The sequence below is a fragment of the Mustela nivalis genome (genome assembly GCF_964662115.1).
Source record: "Mustela nivalis genome assembly, chromosome: 17".
NCBI lineage: Eukaryota > Metazoa > Chordata > Mammalia > Carnivora > Mustelidae > Mustela > Mustela nivalis.
In genome coordinates, this window is record NC_139036.1 from 2785875 (window position 1) to 2803893 (window position 18019).

General features: G+C 57.8%; 3 protein-coding genes across 5 annotated transcripts; 1 reads left to right on the forward strand and 2 right to left on the reverse strand.

Annotated features, from left to right (window-relative positions):
* Positions 1–31: 31 nt before the first annotated feature.
* RNF167 (ring finger protein 167) lies at positions 32–4613 on the reverse strand. Of its 2 annotated transcripts, XM_082707855.1 has the most exons (10): positions 4361–4613; positions 3735–4229; positions 3576–3656; positions 2287–2412; positions 2095–2182; positions 1813–1903; positions 1495–1600; positions 1258–1351; positions 622–702; positions 32–541 (listed from the first exon to the last, which is right to left on the reverse strand). In XM_082707855.1, the coding sequence occupies exons 2-10, from the start codon at positions 3816–3818 to the stop codon at positions 240–242; spliced, it is 1053 nt and encodes a 350-aa protein (XP_082563981.1). In that variant the 5' UTR covers positions 3819–4229; positions 4361–4613; the 3' UTR covers positions 32–239. The 2 variants fall into 2 exon arrangements, with proteins under 2 accessions (XP_082563981.1, XP_082563982.1); XM_082707856.1 differs by lacking the exon at positions 2287–2412 and having other exon boundaries at positions 4361–4499.
* SLC25A11 (solute carrier family 25 member 11) lies at positions 1013–7379 on the forward strand. Of its 2 annotated transcripts, none has more exons than XM_082707858.1 (8): positions 1013–1214; positions 5457–5609; positions 5690–5896; positions 6076–6166; positions 6254–6344; positions 6425–6524; positions 6604–6655; positions 6765–7379. In XM_082707858.1, the coding sequence occupies exons 2-8, from the start codon at positions 5458–5460 to the stop codon at positions 6918–6920; spliced, it is 849 nt and encodes a 282-aa protein (XP_082563984.1). In that variant the 5' UTR covers positions 1013–1214; position 5457; the 3' UTR covers positions 6921–7379. The 2 variants fall into 2 exon arrangements, with proteins under 2 accessions (XP_082563984.1, XP_082563983.1); XM_082707857.1 differs by lacking the exon at positions 1013–1214 and adding an exon at positions 4564–4904.
* A 1981-nt stretch (positions 7380–9360) lies between these two features.
* GP1BA (glycoprotein Ib platelet subunit alpha) lies at positions 9361–11981 on the reverse strand. Its single transcript, XM_082707847.1, has 2 exons — positions 11894–11981; positions 9361–11660 (listed from the first exon to the last, which is right to left on the reverse strand). The coding sequence occupies exons 1-2, from the start codon at positions 11897–11899 to the stop codon at positions 9495–9497; spliced, it is 2172 nt and encodes a 723-aa protein (XP_082563973.1). The 5' UTR covers positions 11900–11981; the 3' UTR covers positions 9361–9494.
* Between the last annotated feature and the right edge of the window lie 6038 nt (positions 11982–18019).

Below are 18019 nucleotides of genomic sequence, written 5' to 3' on the forward strand. Positions count from 1 at the left end.
TGCATGTGTGTGAGAATGATCTCACCTTTCCTTAGTTCACAAAAACTTTATTGACCCAGTAAGTGAAGACCCAGTCCCTCTCCAGACCCAACCCCCTCAAAAGGATGGGGTTGAGGGAGGGAGAAACCTGGGGTGGAAATGCCCCCCATCCCTCAACACAGAAAACTGAGCGAGGATGAGAGGCTGTGCAAATAGGTCATGGGGGGGGTGCATGGCGGGGGGGGGGGGTCAGGGAACTATTAGACCAAGATGGCAGCTGAAGAGGAAGGGGGTGCGGGTGGGGGATCTGTTGAAGACCCGGGCAGAACAGGAGAGGTTGGAGCTAGGGAGCCAAAGGAGGCAGGTGGCGTGGGGCTGGGGCCCAGAAGCGGGGTCCGCTCTGAGGCAGGGTGGTCCCTTGGCTCCCCTTCCTCATCACCCTCTTGCCCCTGAGTCTCGTCCTCGTCTTCATCCCCCGGCCCGCGGTGCACAGGCTGCTTGCAGATGGGACATGTCTTCCGGGTCTGGGTGAGCCAGGGGTCCACGCAGCGGCTGTGGTAGGCTGAGAGATGGGGCGGGGGTGAGGGGGGTGAGGCACCTGCTGGTGAGGCTCGGGGCGGGGCCAGGAAGGGAGGGTCTCACCATGAGCACAGGGAAGCACTCTCAGTTTGTCCCCGTCCTCATACTCATCCAGGCAGATGGCACACACATCATACTGGTCTCCTGGGACAGGAAGAAAGTCCTGTCACTGAGCCCTCCTGGACCAAGGCCCCCGAGAACTCTCGGAGTGGTGCCGCTGAACCCGCCAGATACCCTCTCTGGCCAGAGTAGGACCCGAAGAATCTGGGGTTAGGGAAGTGGGTTTCTGTGGGGGGAGTTGTATGGGTGGGGAGGTAGGGAGTGGAGGGGCGGAAGTGGTGGGGCAGGGCTTCTGCTTAGCCTTATATGGGCACTGGAGGCTCCAGGGCCTGGAGACCCAACCCCTCCTTACCTGTTTCTTCCTTCTCACACCAACTCCTCCCCACTGCTTCCGTCTGCTCTCAGCTCCCTTCCCGGCAAGGGCTTTCCTCCATCTCTCCCCCCAACTCTTGCATTTAACCACGTGCCTTCCACCTCCTGCTCTACTGTCCCAACCTCACTGCGCATGCAGGTGAAGAAAGAGAAAGCTGGCATCCCAGGCTGACACCTGCCATCCCTGCCTCTTGTCTCCCGAGCTCCAGCTCCTTTGGCACCAGGTGAGCAGTGGGAAAGGCCCCCACCTCTGCCCGAGCCTCTCACCTTTCCGATAGTCATGGGTAGGGATCTGCCTGAGCTGCTCTTTGGTCAGTCGATTCCGCTGGAGCCGCTTCCGGTGCTGGATACAACGGACTACCTGGGGAAGGGGGCGTGGGTTGATGTAGGGAACAAAACAGGGCAAATCCAGTACACCCCCCCCTCCCCAACCTCCCACGCAGACCCAGTCTGGCTTTAAAGGCCACAGCTCTTGCCATCCGTCCCCCACCTCGAACTACTCACCATCACTGCTCCCATGGCCAGAACCAGTAGGCCCACGATGCCTGTGAAGGGGATGAGGTAATAGCCCAGAGGAAAGCTGTTGTCTGGGACCAGAAGCACCCGAGCCCTGGGGAAAGGAAGGCCAGGATCAGAGGAGCAGGAAAGGCAAAGGGATAAAGTTAACATGCTGGATGGGGGCCACAGACGAGGATGGAGACGGGAGGAAAATCTCGAGGCACCGTGACAAGGATTGGAGGCTGAATGGCTAGGGCACAGAGGCGTGGGCTCCAGGTGGTCACAGAAGGGCTGGAGAGAGGGGAAAGGAGGGACGCGTCCTACCCCTTCTCGTAGACAAAGAGGGCACGCAGGTACTCGGAGCTCCTCTCCCCAATAAACACGGACGGGATCCAGATCTGCTGCTGGATTTCCTCTGCGGGGATCAGTGCGCGACGCTGCGAACCCAGCCCTCCGCTCTGCTCCATTGCTAACCCTGGCGCTCGGCTCTCCTGCTCTATCTTGCCCCAAGGATGGACTGTTCTCCCAAGCCGGCGGCCACACACCACCCATATCTCAGCCTGAGCTCTAGCGAAAACCCAGCTCGCCCAGGTGCCGCAGCCTCACCGCTATTCCACACCATGTTCAGAAGCTCGTTGGAGCCCACGTTGTGCACCACCGCTGCGCCATACCCCGCCTTCTGAGCATTCAGGACCTGGGGGACGAGGCAGGGGGTAAGGGGCCATCGTGGCCCTTGCCTCTTCGTGCCGGGTACCTCTGTCACCCTCAGCTCCCAGCTCCCACTGTGCATTCAGCAACCTTGAGGTCAAAGTTGCAGTCGAATCTTCGAAGCAGTGCGATAAAGACTGACCCGTTGACCGGGGCTGGGGGCGGAGGGGCAATGAGGCTGCAGGCATTGGCCGGCTGAGCCTCCACAAGGAAGCCCTGGGGAAGGAAGAGAAGCAAACAACAGTTGGATTCACCGCCCCACGGGGCCCCACCAAGCAGACTGGCTGCCCCGTGCTGCGCGCGCGCCGTCCCTCACTTCCTCACCCGAGCGTCCTACCTGAGTCAGAAGTCCACCTCCTGAAGAGGCAAGGACATCACAGGACACCCCTCGGCCAGGCCTCCCACCATCCCTCTCCCGTCCAGGAGAAGCTTCTACCCCACACTCGAAGCTAATTCAGATTCTGCCTTTCAGATTCTCAAATCATAAACTAAGTCTGCACTCGCCCGGGTCACTCCCTCTCCAGCTCCGTGTCCCATCCTCATCTCCAGCACACACTTCCACAAAACACAGTCCCCTCTGTTAAGAAAACGGCCAAAGGCACCAAATGGAGCCACTTGTGCTAAGCCCGGGACCCAGACGGACTCCCTGAGTTAGTTCCAGCCTCCCCAGGAACGGAACCGAAAGCAGCCCGTCTGGAACCAGCGGGTCAGAACTCGCAGGGCCATCTGCCCAACAAGCCCCTGGCCATCCGCTGGAGCAAGAGAGTCTTGCCACGCTCAGCTCTAACTCGAGTGTAACTTACTTGTCCTGCCGCCTGGTGACCACCAAAGCCTCTCCCTTCTGCGCAACTCCAAGAAGCTCCGTCCTGCCTGCCACAGGGGATGCTACCGGGCTCATGAACTGTTGGCCAGAGCCCACACGACCCTGAAGGTTCCCACACCTACAAGTGTCCTCTCTTTCCCGCGCTTGGTGATCCACCAACACCTAACGAACCAGCTCACGGACGCCGGGCCGGGGAGTGCTCGCCGGCCGGCGGTCCTCATGGTGAAGCACGTCAGCACTGCTTACCGGACCGGACTCTCCCCGAAACCCTGAGAAAACGCCTCTCACCCCATTTCCCAGGAAAACAAATCAAGCCGCGGGGAGGTCACGGAGTTCCCCGATGTTGTAAGACCCCGCTGGGAGCGGTGCTCTGCCCCCGCCGTCGCCCTCGTCCCCTTCCACGCCCCTCCAGGGCGCCAGCGGGGGACTCTGTCTTCTGCCTCCTCCAGGCTCTGAACCCACCCCGGACGGGCTCCAAGCTCCAGCCCCGCAGGCGCGAGGCGAGGCTCCGCAAGCCCCTCCCCGGGAGAGAGAAGGTCTGGCGGGGGGCCCTCACCTGCAGGCCCTCCTGGCTCAGGCTGGCCCCGAAGAGAGCCGGTAGATCCGCGAAGTCCATGCTGGCGTTGTGGTCCGAGGTCTGCGGGCGAGAGAGCCGTGTTCCCCGGCGCCGCGGCCCTGCACCCCGCCCCCGCCCCTCACCGGGCCCTCCACTCACCGCTCGGATGAGCCCCCGCGCGGGGACCGCCCCCCACAGCACGGCGGCCACCACCACAGGAAGCGGGAAGGCCGCGGGGCGCATGGCAGCGGCGCGAGAGGCCGGGCAGGCCGCACCCCGTAGCAGGAGCAGAAGGGGGGCTTTGCGCCCTCCGCCCCTCCCTCAGGATCCCGGGGGTCCGACCACCCCCAGGCCCCGCTTCTCAGCTACATGGGGGCGCGGGGGAAGGGCCCCGAGTGCGGGCGTGCGGTGCCCAGCCCGGTCTGCGCGGCGGGGCGGGAGGCACTCAATGCGCCGCTCGTGGGTACAGGGACAGGACCGGGAACGGGGACCGCGGCAGGCACAGGTGACAGGAAAACTTCGGGCGGGGCGGGGGCGCTCCGGAGGCGGGACTTCCGGGCAGGTGCGCCGGCGTCCTCGCGGCCGGGGAAGGGCTTCCGGGAAGGAGTCCGGCGGCTTCCAGCCCTGGGCGCTCGAGAGGAAGGACTTCCGGTCCTAAAAGGGCCGTTCAGAGGAAGGTCAGGGCGGAGGGAATGCCTTTGCAGATGCAGCGAGCGCCGCACCCAGAGAACGATCCAGTCCTTCCCCTCCATGCCCGCGACCTGGGAGCTCCCGATTTAACAAACCTCTCGCCCTCTCCGGCCGCCGCCGCGGCTGCGGCACCTTCGGGTCTCGCGAGAGTCCTCCCCACGCTGTCACTCCCGCCGAGGAACGCCTGCTGCTCCTATCGCGAGAGAGCCCGCCCCCCTCCCGCCGGCTTCCCTAGTTCATTCTGTCTCGCGAGATCGCCTCACCCTGTTTCCCCGCGAGTCCAATTCAGCGAAAAGTCTGGGCTTTGGCTTCCTAAACCAGCCACACCCCTTCCCGCAACACCTCCTCGAAGCCCCGCCTCCGGCACCGCCTTGCTCCCGGCGGCCTTTGCGCCGCGCGCCTGCGCCGGCTTCCAGCTGGGGCCGGCCCCGAGAGCCGGAGGGGCGTGCGCGCGCCCTCGGCCCTGTTGCGCGCGCGGTGTCACCTTGGGCGCGAGTGGGGCCGCTCGCGCACAGGACCCGGAGCCGAGGGCCCCTGAGCGGCAATGGCGGCCACGGCGAGTCCCGGGGCCGGCGGGGTAGACGGGAAGCCCCGCACGTCCCCTAAGTCCGTCAAGTTCCTGTTTGGGGGCCTGGCCGGGTAAGCTCAGGCCCCGGCGTCGGGAGGGAGGAGGAAGGGACGGCTGCGGGTCAGTGGCGGGGACCCGGGTCGGCACGGGGCCAGCGCGGTCCCAGGCATACGCCGAGGTCCTTGGTGGGCTGCCAGGACCTTTTCCCCCGTTGCGGGGCCCCTGCTGGGCTGCGTGCAGGCTCCTTGCACGGCCCGTCGGGCCACTTAAAATCCCCGCCCGGTGCTCGGCTCTCCCGGGTCTTGTGGGGCTCCAGGTCCTTGCCCGGTTCCTGTTGGGCTGCGTGAATTTCCAGGTCAGGAGCGCCCGCCTCCTCTCTGGGGTGGGCTGCAGACCGCTCCAGATCGTGCCTGACCCCCTGGAGCGGAGTGGAGCGCTTGCCGTTGCATGCCCCCCCCCCACTGGACCTTTTCAGACCAGTGGCTCCTGGCACAGGCGGACACATACACACATAACCACCAGAGTTCTGGACACTTACTTAATCACGGGGCGGGCCTGGTGCTTGGTGGCCCCTCGTTGCCAGGTTCCAGCGGGCCCTGGACTCCGCTTCTGTCTTCCTCCAGGATGGGAGCGACGGTGTTTGTGCAGCCGCTGGACCTGGTGAAGAACCGGATGCAGCTGAGCGGGGAGGGAGCCAAGACGCGGGAGTACAAGACCAGCTTCCACGCCCTCACCAGCATTCTGAGGGCAGAGGGGCTGAGGGGCATTTACACTGGGTACGGGGGAGTGCTGGTGGGAGAGGGAGGCTTGGCAGCTCCAGGCCCTGGCCTGACGCCCTGACCTCTTCACTCCCCAGGCTGTCGGCTGGCCTGCTGCGCCAGGCTACCTACACCACCACTCGCCTCGGCATTTACACAGTGCTGTTTGAGCGCCTGACTGGGGCAGACGGCACGCCACCTGGCTTTCTGCTAAAGGCCCTGATCGGCATGACGGCAGGTGCGACGGGTGCCTTCGTGGGCACGCCTGCCGAGGTGGCTCTTATCCGCATGACCGCCGATGGCCGGTGAGTTCCAGGTCTGAGTCTGCGCCAGCTTCGTTCTCTGGGATCTGGCGTCAGTGGACTGACTCCTTATCCCTGGTCTGGAGCAGAGCAGCGACGCCTGTGGTCTGACCCCCCTTTCTTTGTTCCTGTGGGGCAGGGTGGTCTATCCTGAGCTTGGCCTCTTCCTACCTTCCCACCAGGCTTCCTCCTGACCAGCGCCGTGGCTACAAAAATGTGTTTAATGCTCTGATTCGAATCGCCCGAGAGGAGGGGGTCCCCACGCTATGGAGGGTGAGTGAAGGGGCTGGAGACTTTGGGGGGGCAGGGGGCAGCTCTTGGCGGTCTCTGAAACCACACCCCCCATCCCACCCCCCACAGGGCTGCATCCCTACCATGGCTCGTGCTGTTGTGGTCAACGCGGCCCAGCTCGCCTCCTACTCCCAGTCCAAGCAGTTCTTACTGGACTCAGGTGAGCCCCGGAGCGGGGGCATCCCAGACTGGCCCGGGCCAGCTCCGCGCTGACTGCCGCCCCTGCTTCACCTCCCCTAGGCTACTTCTCTGACAACATCCTCTGCCACTTCTGCGCCAGCATGATCAGCGGCTTAGTCACCACGGCTGCCTCCATGCCTGTGGACATCGTCAAGACCCGGTGAGTGTGCGGGCCGTCTCTTGGAGACAGACAGGAGGCCCCGCTCTGTGTGTCTCTCACGCCCCTGCCTCTCCTGCAGGATCCAGAACATGAGGATGATTGACGGGAAGCCAGAATACAAGAACGGGCTGGTGAGGCAGTGGGGCTGGGGGCTCTGGGAGGGCATAGAGGGTGCTGGGGGAAACCGGCCATGGCCTTGGAAGCCAGGTCCTAGCCCCGATGCCCTGCCTACCTGTGCAGGACGTGCTGATGAAGGTTGTCCGCTACGAGGGCTTCTTCAGCCTCTGGAAGGGCTTCACGCCGTACTACGCCCGCCTGGGCCCGCACACCGTCCTCACCTTCATCTTCTTGGAGCAGATGAACAAGGCCTACAAGCGTGTCTTTCTCAGTGGCTGAGGCAGGCCAGGGGCCAGGGGCCCGGAGTGCCAGGGCTCCTGATCTGCCGCTGCTCCCACAGTCAGTGCACCCCTGTGGGCCTGGACTCTACTGCCCTGGGCCCCTCTATTTATTTGCCCTCCACGGTGTGGTTCTCTTCTCTGCGGCAAAGGACTCTGTCCTACTCCTGCGTTCCCCTGCCTTGCTTGTCCAGATTCTCATGACCTCTCTGTCCCTGGCTGTGCGTCGGCGGCTGGGGGAGCTGGGAAGCTGCCTCGAGCTTTCCGGCCTCCTCTTGGGCGTTAGTTTTGGGGCATGTAGGACAGCAGAAGATTCCCCCTTTTCGGTGGGTAAACCAAGGCAGGGCTGAAGGGACAGGAAGCGGCAGAAGCTGTCAGGATAGCCAGAAGGTCTGCAGCAGGAGGATGTGACTCTCCACCTCACTGAGGACGTGATCAATAAATTGGATTGATGACATCACCCCCAGATCTGGATAGTTGTGGTGGCGGGAGGGGAGGCAGCTGGACAAAGAGGCGGAGGCCCCAGGAACACAGCAGCTGGAGCTTTAAAGACAAGGTATTAAAGAGGAGGCACTTGCCCATTTTATGCAATCGCCAGGTCTGTCGGTCGGTCTTGGTGTGGCGGCACCCGACAGGTAAAGACAGCTGACACTCAGGCCCTGCCTGTTGATTCCTGGCCATCCGCTTAGAGGCAAGGCTCATCTTACAGAACCCCCAGGAAAGCCTCTGCGGCCTGGCAACTCAGAGGAGGGAGCAGGCTGAGCTGTGGGGGCAGATGCCCAGGGCCAGGAGGCTTGTGGGAACTTGGGACGCCGGGGGCGTTGGCCAGAGACTTGATCTGAGCTCCACTCCATGGAGATTGATGTGTGCTTCCCAGGCTCTGCCTCGAGGAGCCCAAAACTCTCCTGGGGCATCAGAGGGCACAGCAAGGTCAACTGGAAGGAGGGCTGGGCAGCGTGAGGCCCAAAGTGGTCTGAGCCAGGCCAGGGGACAGGCAGGCGGCAGGTGGGAGCTGTCCCCTTGGCAGAGCCACCTCAGGAGGAGGAGAGGAGGAGCCCGGCAGCCCAGCGCGCCGGCTGGGACCTCCCGTGTCTGCCACTCCTCTTACCTATTCTGGACATTTGTCGGCCTGGGCCACAGTGGCCACTCTAAAACACCGGGAGCCTGGGTCTTGTCCTTAAGGGGTTCTAAGTCCAGAGGGGAAGATGGCCCAGGGGCAGTGGGGGAGAGAGTGGAGAGTGGACCGTGGCAGGGTAACTTGGGGGCCCCGGCCCGGCTGGAGGAGAGAGCGCCGCTGGTGGCAGTTGTCAGATGGATGGGGCGGCACACCTGCCGGACTAGAGAGTGAAGTCTTGGAGGGGACTCCTGGGGTGGGGGGCAGTGCAGGGAACAGGTGATCTCGAAGCTTGCAGCTCCGGGAGCACAGGGGGAAAAGCCCCTACTGTAAGAAGTCAGCTGGGTGAGCGCATCGAAGCCCTTGCTGGCTGAGCTCTGGGTTTGTGCTGTGCCCACGGGAGGCTTCCAAGCAGGACAGGCGTGGGCGGGTTTTCAGGTTCGTGCCATCCGGAGAAGTGGGGGGGTCTCGAGCTAGGAAGGCTCAGTTCTCATTCCTGTTCTCTGGGCCCCAGAGAATGGGGCCAACCTTGGTTTGGGCTGGAGACCCCGCAGGAAAGACCGCCCACTCTGTGTGGTGAGGGAAAATGGCGGATGGTGGGCAGCGGAAGAGGAGTGGGTTCCAGCGTGCAAGCAGGACGCCTGGCTGGGGCCGGTCGGTGGTCAGTAGGACCCAGTGTGGTGGCGCAGGCTGCCGGGCACACGCACTGGGCGCTGAGTTGGGCAGGTGCAGGCAGGTGTGGGGCGGGTGCCCGCCTGGCTCCTGGGTGCTGGGAGGCTGGTACGCCTCAGGAGTGGCCGCTCCAGGAAGACTTAGGGTTTAGAGCTAGAACTAGTATTCGCGGTGGCCTGGTCGTCGGCCCCCCCAGGCAGCGGGTGCACTTTTGTGGGTGAGGGAGCCAACTTGGGCAGGGGCAGGTGGGGCTTCGGTCGTGCGAGTGATAGGCCCTCTGGGCACTCTGGTCTCTGGAGGAAACACAGGGTTTTTTTTTTGTTGTTGTTGTTTTGTTTTGTTTTTATTCTGCAAATACCATACAAGGCTGGAAAACTAGGAAATGCCCAGCAGGGGGAAAGAAAAGGAAACCACCATGTTTGTGCTACCCAGCGACTATCAGGGCCCCGTCTCCATACGGCACTTTCCCAGTTCCCTCCCTTGTATGCATGTGAGAATCCTGCTCTGTTCCCTTTGCTTTTCCCTCAAGCTTTCCCCAAGGTGACGGTAATGACCTAGTGGTCCCAGAACCAGGAGCTTTGTTCTGTGACCTGCCCGTTCCTCTCCACCCCTGCTGCCTGGCCGTGGTTGTGCGTTCGAGGTTGTGTGTGTGCTGTGAAGAGGAGGTTTCTGGTAAAGGAAAAGTGATGAAGGCCTCCCCCCGACCCCATACTCCTTGCTCACCCACCCCCACCTAGATCCAAGGAGGAAAGCCATCACAGCCTCTGCAGGTCCCCAAACTGCCCACCCTCAGAGGCTGTGGCCTGCGTACCTAGTGCCCACTGTGCCCAGCAGGTCTTGACCCCGACCCAGACTCAGGGCCGAGGGCCGTCGTCCTGCCCGCAGAGGCCCTATGCGGCCGTTAGCCCGTACCCACAGGAAGAGGCTGGAGCGGAAAGTAGGGAAGGACCCTTGAAAGAAAAGCAGCCAGGCCCGGGGCACAGTCACTTGCTTTTCCCTCTGAAGCTCCAGATGTGTCGTGTGTGTGGCTGTGGCCAGGGCCTCTGACTCCGCATCCCAGGCCCAGGCCAGCAGCGCGATGAGGACCACAGAGGCAAACAGAAGCCAGAGGAGACCCAGCACATAGAAGGCCAGGGGGAGGAGACAGCAGAAGTCAGGGTTGAACAAAGGGTCATTTCTGGAGCTCTCCGGATGCCCCCGAACCACCTCATGGGCCCCTGGGAGGTGGACAGATGAGGGGCTTATCGGGTATCCCAAAATGGTAGGGAGTGAGGTTAATTTTGGGATTTCAAAGAATGTGGTCAGTTCAGAGAGAAATAGAGTCATTGTGGGCTCTGGGGTGATCGGGGACATGGTGGAGGTCATAGAGGGCTCTGGGGTGGTAGGGGGCGTGGTAGAAGTGTTGAGCTCTGTGGTGGTTGGAATTGTGATGGGGGGCTGTGGGGTGGTGGGGGCCATGGTGGAGGTCGTTGTAGGCTCTGGAGCGGTTGGGGGCATGGTAGAAGTTGTGTTGAGTTCTGGGGTGGTTGGATTTGTGATGGGGGGCTGAGGGGTGGGGGGGGGCATGGTGGAGGTCGTTGTAGGCTCTGGAGCAGTTGGGGGCATGGTAGAAGTTGTGTTGAGCTCTGGGGTGGTTGGATTTGTGATGGGGGGCTGTGGGGTGGTGGGGGCCATGGTGGAGGTCATTGTAGGCTCTGGGGTGGTCGGGGGCGTGGTAAAAGTGATGAGCCCTGAGGTGATTGAGGTCATGGGCTGGGGCATGGTGGGCTTCAGGATGGTAGGGGGCGTGGTGGAGGGTATGGGGTGGGACATGGTGAGCTTTAGGGGGGTGGGGGGTGGGGGGCGGGGCGCGGTGGCCATGCTGGGCTCTGGCGCGGTTGAGAGCAGGCTCTGGTTCTTCACAGACGCGAGGGTAGAAGGCAGATGGGGCACGTGGCGGTGTGGGGAAGCCTCGGATACTGAGTGCGTCGGGGCCCACTGGGTTGTGTGGGCTCTGGTTTTGGTGGAGAACTTGACCACAGCCCGTGTGGCAGAGACCTGTCCCACCTCTTCCTCGTTCTCATAGTCATCGTAGCTTAGGTCATCCTCATCCTCCTCACCAAGACTGGGGCAGCCCTTCCCTGGGTAGGTGTAGACGGGCGTGTTGGCCAGGTTGACGCATCGCACGCTCTCCACGTTGGGAGTCATGGCATTGGCATCTACACCCTCCTTGAACAAGTAGACCTTGTCGGAGTTTCTGTCCAGCCAGCGAGCAAAATAGAGGATCTCACAGTCGCAGGACCAGGGGTTGTTGTGGAGAAAAGTGAAAGGCAGGAAGATGTTCCCAAAGAAGCCCTTGGGTACGGAGCGCAGCCAGTTCCCTTGGAGGTAGAGGGTGTCCAGCTTCTCCAACCCATCCAGGAGTCCCAGGGGCAGCTCATTCAGCTTGTTGTCAGCCAGGCTGAGCTTCTCCAGCTGGGGCACGGGCTGCAGGAGCCCCGGGGGCACAGTCTTAAGCTTGTTGCCACGCAGGTAGAGCTCACGGAGCTCGCCCAGGCCGCTCAGAACGTTGGGAGACAGTGATGTTAGCTCGTTGAAGGAGACGTCCAGGATGGTGAGGGCCGGCAGTGCCTGTCCCAGCAAGGGCAGGCTCTTCAGCTTATTGTGGGACACAACCAGCTTCTCCAGCCGAGGCAGCGTACCCTCCAGCTGCAGGAGGGTTAGCTGGCTCTGACGCAGGTACAGTCGTGCCAGCCGGGTTAGAGACTGCACGGACGCTGTGGAGAAGGTGCCCAGGGGGTTCACGCTCAAGTGGAGGATGGCCGTGTCTCCTGGCAGATCCGTGGGCAGCACCTTCAGGCCCCTGTTGTCACAGTTCACTTCCATCAGGGAGGTCACCTGGGAGACCTCACAGACCTCCTGGGGGTACGACGGGTGTGGCAGCAGGAGCAGCAGCAAGAGGAGAGGCATGGGGACCTGGGGGCGGGGGGACACGTGTGGGCACCTTGTGGGCGCTGGGCATCATTCCCCCAGATTCGAGTCCCTGCTGCAGCGCACCCACCAGAAACCCAACCCCGGCTCCTGTCCTCCCCCACTACTCTCTCCCACCCTTGCCCCCAAAAGCCTAAACTGCTAGCCCCACGGCCCCACGTTCTGGATTCTTATCTGTGCCTCAGCGGCCTCGACCCCCAGCCCCAACTCAAGCTTACAGGCATGCAGAAGGACCTCCGAGGGCACAGAGCTGCTCACAGGGTGTGACTCTGCCCTGCTGTCTTCCAGCTCCACGGAGAGCCTGGGCATGGGCAGGAAGGGGGTGGGCATGGGGAGGAAGTGCTGGTCCGATAGGGACTCCCTCCTGTGACCCAGGAACGGTGACCCTCCTGGACACAGGCCCTTATCACCTCCTTCCACAACCGTCCCCAGCCCTCCTTGTGGCTCTCTTTCTCCCACTTCCCATCTCCACGTGGTGGGTTGGGAGCGGAGTCCTCCAACCACCCCTGAGTCCAGCCTCCAGCTGCCACTTGCTTCCCCTTCGCCGTTGCCAATTTTAACCCTGACCGCCCTCTGCCTTCCCGCTCTCCAGCACGGGTCCCCCCACCCACTGGCTCCACTGTGGTCGAGGTCACCAGTGCCCCCCACCCCTCTGTAGCTGTCGGACACTTCCCATTATGATCTTACTCGCTTTCTACACTGCGTACCCACGGCCCCTCCAACCTTGGCACTCATGCCACTCGTTTCCTGCTGACTTCTCTGGCCTTTCTTGATCTCCATAGATTCCCTTCCTCTGTCCTTCGTGGAAAGCCAGCCTCCCCGCTGAGCCCGGTCGTTGGCTCTCTCCTTTTCTTGTGCTTCACAAACACTCAACATTGCTCTCGTTCATTCCCTGGCTGTCAAACCCCGCACACCCACCCCAGCGGCTCACCTCTGCTCTGACCCAGACCCCTCTCCAGAGACCCGACATCCAGGTCCCACTGCATTTTGGATTCCGTGGATGTCCCACGACCATTAAAACAACATGTTCAGGGGCACCTGGGTGGCTCAGTGGGTTAAGCCCCTGCCTTCGGCTCAGGTCATGATCTCAGGGTTCTGGGATCGAGCCCTGCATCGGGCTCTCTGCTCAGCAGGGAGCCTGCTTCCTCCTCTCTCTCTGCCTGCCTCTCTGCTTACTTGTGATCTCTATCTGTCAAATAAATAAATAAAATCTTAAAAAAAAAAACAATTAAAAAAAAAAAACAACATGTTCAAAGCTAAGCTCATCATCTCTCCAAATAGGTGACCCGCCTGTGTTGTCCGTGAACAGCACGGTCACCCCCCCACTGCACTCAGCTATTCAGTCAGTACAAATAGAATCCCTGATGGTCATTCTTGCCCCTTCCCTTCTTCACCCCCCACACAACCTGTCACCAAGTCCTGCTGGTTTTACCTCCTGATCTCTCCCAAATTGGCTTATTTCCATCCCTGCTGCCGCCATGCCAAGTCTGGGACACCAGCTCTTCTCTCCGGCTTCACATCAACATCCTCCCAGCTGGTCTCCTGACACCCTGACCTCCCTTGTCCCCATCTTCCACCAGAGTGGTCTTCCAGAACTGCCTACAGGGCCTCCCTGACATGGCCTCTGGGGTCCTATGTGATCTGACCCTTGCCCACGTGTCCAGCCCCGTCTCTTAATGCTCCACTCCACCTTTCACTCCGATAGACCCTTTTCTTTCTTTCTTTCCTGTGCCTGGACTGTCTTCTCACCCCTTCCGCACCTTGTGCCCAACCCATACTTAAAGCCTTTTAAGACCGCCCAGCACCATGGCACCTGGCCGGCCGGCTCAGTCAGTAGAGCGTGTGACTCTTGATCTTGGGGTCATGAGTTCGAGCCCCATGTCGGGTGTAGAGATGACTTGAAAACAGAACCAAACTTCCTGAGGCCAAGTGAGGTGCCCTGTTTCAGCAAATCAGCCACCGTGTCTGTTGGTCCATCACCCCTTCCAATGATTAAAATATCCCCCCTCCTGTTCCCTGGAAAGGATGTCATACAACCACGTGAGTCTGCCACTGTCTACTCACTTCCCCACTGGGGACACTCGAACCAAATGTAAGTTACTCCAAACACTTGATGTTTATACACTTTGCTGACCGCAAGAAGTCCTTGAGAACGTGGGCGACAGAGGATTCAAGCATCGGGAAGTGTAGGGAGAGGCTGTGGAGAGAGAGGGGCTGTGAGGGGGCGTGGGGCCCTAGGGGTGCTGATTGTTGATATACTGGTATTAGGGTTTCTCCTTGTAAGCAACAGAGAATGTCCTGGCGAGTTTAGGATGAAAAGGAATGTATTTGTTCAGCATTCACAGACTTCCCAGTAAGGGCCAGAGAACCAGACTGGGAACTGCGGGCCCAGAGCAGAAGTGGCAGAACCAGTCCGGTGAGCAGAGCCCTGCTCCTGCTCCGAGACCAGGTCCCCAAAGCCCATGCTGCTCGAGCCATGGAGACTCCGTGTCACCATGACGTCCCTGCGCAGAGGGGATCCCAGACCCCCCTCCTCCTTTGTGGGGCCAGCTCCCCTTCAAAGTCTGGGTGTCGCTCAGATTAGTCATACACCTGTGACCCGGTTGCAAGGAAGTCTGGGAAACCAAGTCTGGTGACTTTAGCTTCTGTAATAGGAGCCCGATTTGGCTGCTCCACACATTGCTAAATTGAAGGCTTTTGCAGACACGGAAAAGGGATTCCTCTGGTTTGGAACCTACTGATGTGATCTGTGTGATCTGTGTTTCACATCCCTCACATGGCAACGTTCTGAATTTTTTTTTTCAAATTTCGCCTTTTTAAAAAAAATATTTTATTTATCTATTTGACAGATGGAGATCACAAGTAGGCAGAGAGGCAGGCAGAGAGAGAGGGAAGCAGGCTCCCCACTGAGCAGAGAGCCTGATGCGGGGCTCGATCCCAGGACCCTGAGATTATGACCTGAGCCAAAGGCAGAGGCTTTACCCACTGAGCCACCCAGGCGCCCCTAATTTTGCATCTTTGCTTGGAATGAAAACTACTTGGCCAATAGGAATTTTTTTTTAAAGATTTTATTTATTGATTTGATAAAGAATGAGAGAGATAGCCAAAGAGAGAGCACCAGCAGGGGGAGAGGGAGAAGCAGGCTTCCTACCAAGCAGGGAGCCCAATGTAGGGCTCGATCCCAGGGGATCATGACCTGAGCTAAAGGCAGATGCTTAATGACTGAGCCCCCCAGGTGCCCCAGGAATTATTCTTTCAATACTAGGTTGGTTTGCTCACATTTTACTTAGAGGTTTCCCATCTAAGTTAGAAAATAGAAGTGGCTCATAGATTTCTTTTGAGGGGCTTTGTCTTTTTCTGTTTGTTTGTTTTGCTTTGTTACTAGAGTTATGCTGGCTTTAATAATTAAGTTGGAAAATTTTATATTGTCTGGAAAAGTTAGAGATCACAGGGATTTCCCATTCAATGCAGGGTTGGTGGAATTCACCTATAAAACCATCTGGACTGGATGCCATTTGGGGGATAGCTTCTGGACTACCTTTCCAATTTCTATGATTTTTGGTCTTTTGAGGTTCTTTTTTTTTTTTTTCCTATACTATAATTTAAAAAAAAAAAAATTTTTTTTTGAGGTTTCTTGAGTCAGTTTTGGTAGTGGGTAGTTTCTCATAGAATATCTTGCATGTGACTATTCAAATTTATTTGGCAGGTTTGAACATGTTTTGCTCTTATCATTTGTTAAAATCTCCATTTTGTGCTTATGAGCCCTTGTCTTTTCTTTCTCTCCCCACCTCCTCTTTTTCACTCACTGGACTTGCCAAAGATTAGTCTCTTTTATTGGACTAGTCAAAGAACCAGATGGATTAGTTTTACTAGAGAATTGCTGGCTTTTTTCCTTTTTGATGATGAATGTCTGCTTCCACTTTTAATAATTCTTCAAATTTTGAGCTTATTTTCATGTTCTCGTCCTACCTTCTTGAGTTGAAATCTTAGTTCCCTTATTTTAAATCTTTCTTGCTTTTCAGGTAAATCATTTAATTCATACTTTTCTTTTTTTTTTTAAGATTTTATTTATTTACTTGAAAGAGAGAATGAGAGAGAAAGAGAGCATGAGAGGGAAGAGGTCAGAGGGAGAAGCAGGCTCACCACCAAGCAGGGAGCCGGATGTGGGCCTTGATCCCAGAACTCCAGGTTCATGATCTGAGCCAAAGGCAGTCGCTTAACCAACTGAACCACCCAGGCGCCCCAATACTTTTCATCTGAATACTTCTTTGATCCATTTAACGTGTTTTATCATGTAATACCTAAGGGAAATATGTGTAATTCTTTAAATTCAGCGTACATTCCTCTTGGATAAGAGGACCCCAGTTTCATTTTGGGAGGTCGCCTCTCCCTAGAGGAGCACAGACTTGAGAGGAGTAGAGAAGCAGGCACTTTGCCCTCCCACTTTGGAAACCCAAATGTCTTTTGGAAGCTCCTTCCACTGCCTACTTCCTGTCACCACCCAAGTTTAGCTCCTGGCTGTAACCTAATCATGGACGACTGTTCTGGTCCTAGGATTTCAAATGTTGAGTGTGGCGACAAGGCAAGAGAAAATAGAACTGGGCAGCATTCATTACACAAAGTGCTCAAAAAAAACATAGAGTAGTTCCTCCTATTGAGGCCCCATTGTCGCCTGATCCCCGAGCAGTCCTGGACTGTCCACACTCACCTGTGCCCAGTGAGTCCCGCCTCTTCCCACCTAGTCTCTGTCACTAAGTTAGGCAGAGGTGATCTCAGCCAAAGAATCCAATTCAATGTTCTGGCTGTAGTTCATTTTTAAAGAGCTTGTGCAGGAGATGTTAGCTGGAAGCCTACCTACTCAAGGTCCACTAAGATTTCTTTTTTATCTCTTGAAAAATCACTCCACCTCCATCCTTAGGGTTCTTGGTGGGAATTATTCTATTCCTGATGCAGAAGCGGACCTCAGCCAGGCCCCGGGGCCCAAGCCAGGAGCCTGACGGAAGCAGGTCAAAGCATCCCGTGGTCAGGCGAGACTAGTCCAGGCACAGGAACAGAAGGCAAGCAGGTTTCTTTCATAAGGGGGCCCATGACTTCTGTGGGAGGGTTGGAGAAGGCACACTTTCTCAAGATGTGGACAGGAGATATGGAACCCGGGGTGGGCTTGTGATCCCAAGGGGGTGTGGCCTTAGGATGAAGCTAATGTCAGGAAAGGCATTAAAAAAAAAAAAAAGTGGAAAAAAAACCATTGGTATTGCAAAGATGTTGTACCGAACTAATTGTGACATTCTGTGAGCCAAAAACCTCTTTATTTCTTAAAAAAAAAAAAAAAAAAAAAAAAAAGTTGGTATTGGGATATTTACTTGCAACATAATGAGCTTTAAGAGGTAAAAATTAGGGGCCCCTGGGTGGGTTAAAGGGGTGCCAGTGGGTTAAAGCCTCTGCCTTTGGCTCAGATCGTGGTCCCGAGGTCCTGGGCTCTCTTCTCAGCAGGGACCCTGTTTCCCCCTTCTCGCTCTCTGCCTGCCTTTCTGCATACTTGTGATCTCTTTCTCTGTCCAATAAATACATAAAATCTTAAAAAAAAAAGAGGTAAAAATTACATTTTCCATTTTTTTAATGTAGAGTTGTGTACAAAGGAATTTTTAAAATTTCAGGTAGCTTTTCAAGCACTTAGCATTTCTCTGAGGCCATTGTAGGTTCATGTGCAGTTGTAGGAAATGAGACAGGGAGGGCTCCCGCGTACCCCTCCATCCAGTTTCCCCCATTGCAATGTCTTGCAAACCCACGGGACCATATCACAACCTGGATATGGACATTGTTTTCACCATAAGGGTCTCTCCTGTGACCCCTTTACACCACACCCAGCTCCCTCCCTTCCCCCGACACCCGCTGCTCTGTTCCTTGGTTCTGCAGTCTTACCACATCGGGATCGTGCAGTGTATGACCTTGGGGACTTGGCTTTTCTCCACCCAGCACATTTCTGTGGTTCAGAGCACCCAGCGTTAGCGCATTTCTTCTTGTGGCTGGGTGGTAGTCCACTGCGTGAACAGAGCATGGCATAACCATTCACCCCCGGAAGGTTCCAGTTGTTGGCTATTACAAATAAATCTGCCTTAAACATCAGTGTATAGATTTTTGTGTGAGCATCTGTCTTCGTTTCTCTGGGGAAATGCCCAGGAGCGCAATTGCTGGTCGTAGGGTCATTCTGTGTTTATTTTGGGGAGTCTACCTTTGGATTATCCCTTTTTTTAATAAAAGATGTATTATATTTATTTATTAGAGAGAGTGAGCACAAGGAGGGGGAAGGGTAGAGAGAGTGAGAATCTCCAGCAGACTCGGCACCG

Coding starts and splice junctions, on each gene's coding strand:
- SLC25A11 (XM_082707857.1), top strand. CDS start 4,810: ATGGCGGCCACGGCGAGTCCCGGGGCCGGCGGGGTAGACGGGAAGCCC. Junction 6,525..6,603: donor GTGGACATCGTCAAGACCCG/GTGAGTGTGCGG, acceptor CCTCTCCTGCAG/GATCCAGAACATGAGGATGA. Junction 6,656..6,764: donor CAGAATACAAGAACGGGCTG/GTGAGGCAGTGG, acceptor CTACCTGTGCAG/GACGTGCTGATGAAGGTTGT.
- RNF167 (XM_082707855.1), bottom strand. CDS start 3,818: ATGCGCCCCGCGGCCTTCCCGCTTCCTGTGGTGGTGGCCGCCGTGCTG. Junction 2,413..3,575: donor TGAGCCAGGAGGGCCTGCAG/GTGAGGGCCCCC, acceptor TTCCTTCCCCAG/GGCTTCCTTGTGGAGGCTCA. Junction 1,352..1,494: donor TGGCCATGGGAGCAGTGATG/GTGAGTAGTTCG, acceptor CCCCTTCCCCAG/GTAGTCCGTTGTATCCAGCA.